Raw genomic sequence first — 2,074 nt, forward strand, 5'->3', positions numbered from 1 at the left:
CCCTTACAGGATAAAGAAATTTTTGAATTTCTAGTACTTTTCTATTCTAGGCCAATCAACAAGCTTAAACACTTTGTTGACAAATGTAATTTGCATTTCTACAAACATAATAGTATACTTCGATAAATATTATACGTTTTATACGTAGTTTATACGTTTTTTACGTATTTTACCGTAAAAAACTGTAAAATGTAAAAAACTCTAGATAATGCTCGAATAACCCAACCCTGCTCAGTACGGCCCAGTGAAAAACTGGTAACCAGTTCAGCGAAAAAGAACAAACCAATAGTTACAGTTCAGTGTAGTTTGGTGCAAATCTAGTGCAATCAAAAAAGGACATATATTATGAGTGGAGTAGGACGTAAAGAACAACTTGAGAATTGATACTGTGTTTTTACTGAGGTTACCTCGCATTCTCCGCATAAAGTTGTTCTGCGTCTGTTAGGTATCGTCAGAATGTCCAGAAGAAACACCGAGGACGAATATAGAAAAGGTTTTGTTCATTTTATTCATTGCGCTATTCCATTTTTAGTTTAATAATTTGTTCAAGATATAATTTTTACACATACGTGCGTACTTATATACATACACATATATGTATACACATGTCCATACATTTATACATACATACACGCACAAATTTTCGATTATTCTGATATAAATTTTCCATAAAATATTATAGTAAAAACAATTTTTATTACATAAAAATTAATATTCTTGAGAGTAATCACTGATATTTTTATTAAGCATATTGTGATTATATGATAATAGTTTGATTTGATATTTTAAAACTATCGAAAAAGTTTTATAAGCTTATTTTATAAAATATTCTTGTTTTACTGGAATTTTTTAATATTTTTACTTTGTATACTCTATATGAAAATCTAAATGTTGACTCTCTACTTTATATATTAAATTTTATATATTTAGTTTTATATATTAAATTTACAGTTAAATATAACAATATTGTTCTTATTACAGAACAAAATAAATTTGTATTTTACACTCCTATACAGCTAATTTATAATTCTTGACTTTGTAGGAAATGACTATTGCAATAAACATAATCCGCTTAAAGACTTCCAGTTAAAAAAAAACAGCTTTGTTTAACTTGATCTGAACTTTGCCAGTGTTTGACGTTGTCAGGGTCAAGTATGTACAGAGCCGAGGACAGGAGGGGAGATGACAGGGATAGGGATCGTTCACCTCTCAGATCTGAAAAACAATGTGAATCTGATACAAAAAAACAGAAGTTAACATTTGGTTTTGGAAAAAAAGCTGGTGGTGAGCAGAAAAAAGGAATCCAGATCAAAATAGGTTCTACCTCCGTGAGTAAAGAAAATTCATATAGAATTATACATTTATTTATCTTTTTTTTTCTATAATTTCTCTATAATATAAAAACCTTATATTAAACTCTCAACTTTGACATAAAATGCTTTTCTACAAAATACAGAAACCAATGACAAAAGGAACAGTGATACAAAAGCCAACAGTAGCATCTGTATTTAATGCGGATGAAGAAGAAGAACCAGAAGAGATGCCGGCTGAAGCAAGAATGAGAATGCGAAATATTGGCCGCGAAACTCCAACATCAGCCGGACCAAATTCATTTGGCAAGACAAAACAAGGTTTCTGCGACTCAAAAAAAATATTCGAGAAAACGTTGAAGAAAGCAATGGAAGAAGCAAATAAATGATTTTCCATATTCAGAAATTATTTTATAATTGTACATTAATGTTATGTAATTATACTAGAAGATTGTTTTTGCTGTATTTTTATGAATTACAATTCTTTTTCTGTGACAGATCAAAGATTTAACAAGTTTTGCTTTAAGACAAAGCGATATTAGCTTGTATTTAAATTGCATTTTATCTCTACACTATCATGTTTAATAAATGTGTATCTAAAAAAGTGTACAACTTCTGGTAGAAACATGGCTCTATTATATTACTCTGGTAAAATATTAGGTTTTAAAACTAACTACAAAATTTAACTGGTAGTGAGAGCCGATACTAGATATTTTGCGGTATAAATTATATCTAAATATAGTTTTAGGAGTGTAAATATTTTA

At 29.0% G+C, this 2,074-nt stretch overlaps 1 protein-coding gene across 3 annotated transcripts; it reads left to right on the forward strand.

Annotated features, from left to right (window-relative positions):
• The first annotated feature begins 306 nt into the window (after positions 1 to 306).
• LOC109863420 (PEST proteolytic signal-containing nuclear protein-like) lies at positions 307 to 1,807 on the forward strand. 3 transcript variants are annotated; one of them, XM_020443683.1, is made up of 3 exons: positions 307 to 493; positions 1,147 to 1,328; positions 1,457 to 1,807. In XM_020443683.1, exons 1-3 carry the CDS (start codon positions 457 to 459, stop codon positions 1,697 to 1,699), a joined length of 462 nt encoding a protein of 153 aa, XP_020299272.1. In that variant the 5' UTR covers positions 307 to 456; the 3' UTR covers positions 1,700 to 1,807. The 3 variants fall into 3 exon arrangements, with proteins under 3 accessions (XP_020299272.1, XP_020299273.1, XP_020299274.1); XM_020443684.1 differs by having other exon boundaries at positions 310 to 493; positions 1,043 to 1,328; XM_020443685.1 differs by having other exon boundaries at positions 310 to 493; positions 1,131 to 1,328.
• The last annotated feature ends 267 nt before the right edge of the window (positions 1,808 to 2,074 follow it).

The sequence above is a fragment of the Pseudomyrmex gracilis genome, unplaced genomic scaffold, assembly GCF_002006095.1.
Source record: "Pseudomyrmex gracilis isolate BER0280 unplaced genomic scaffold, ASM200609v1 scaffold_4853, whole genome shotgun sequence".
Lineage (NCBI taxonomy): Eukaryota > Metazoa > Arthropoda > Insecta > Hymenoptera > Formicidae > Pseudomyrmex > Pseudomyrmex gracilis.

Bases quoted from the DNA above. Each gene is read 5' to 3' on its own strand.
- LOC109863420 (XM_020443683.1), top strand. From the start codon at position 457: ATGTCCAGAAGAAACACCGAGGACGAATATAGAAAAG. The intron at 494-1,146 runs GTTTTGTTCATT...TGACGTTGTCAG, and splicing joins CGAGGACGAATATAGAAAAG to GGTCAAGTATGTACAGAGCC. The intron at 1,329-1,456 runs GTGAGTAAAGAA...TACAAAATACAG, and splicing joins TCAAAATAGGTTCTACCTCC to AAACCAATGACAAAAGGAAC.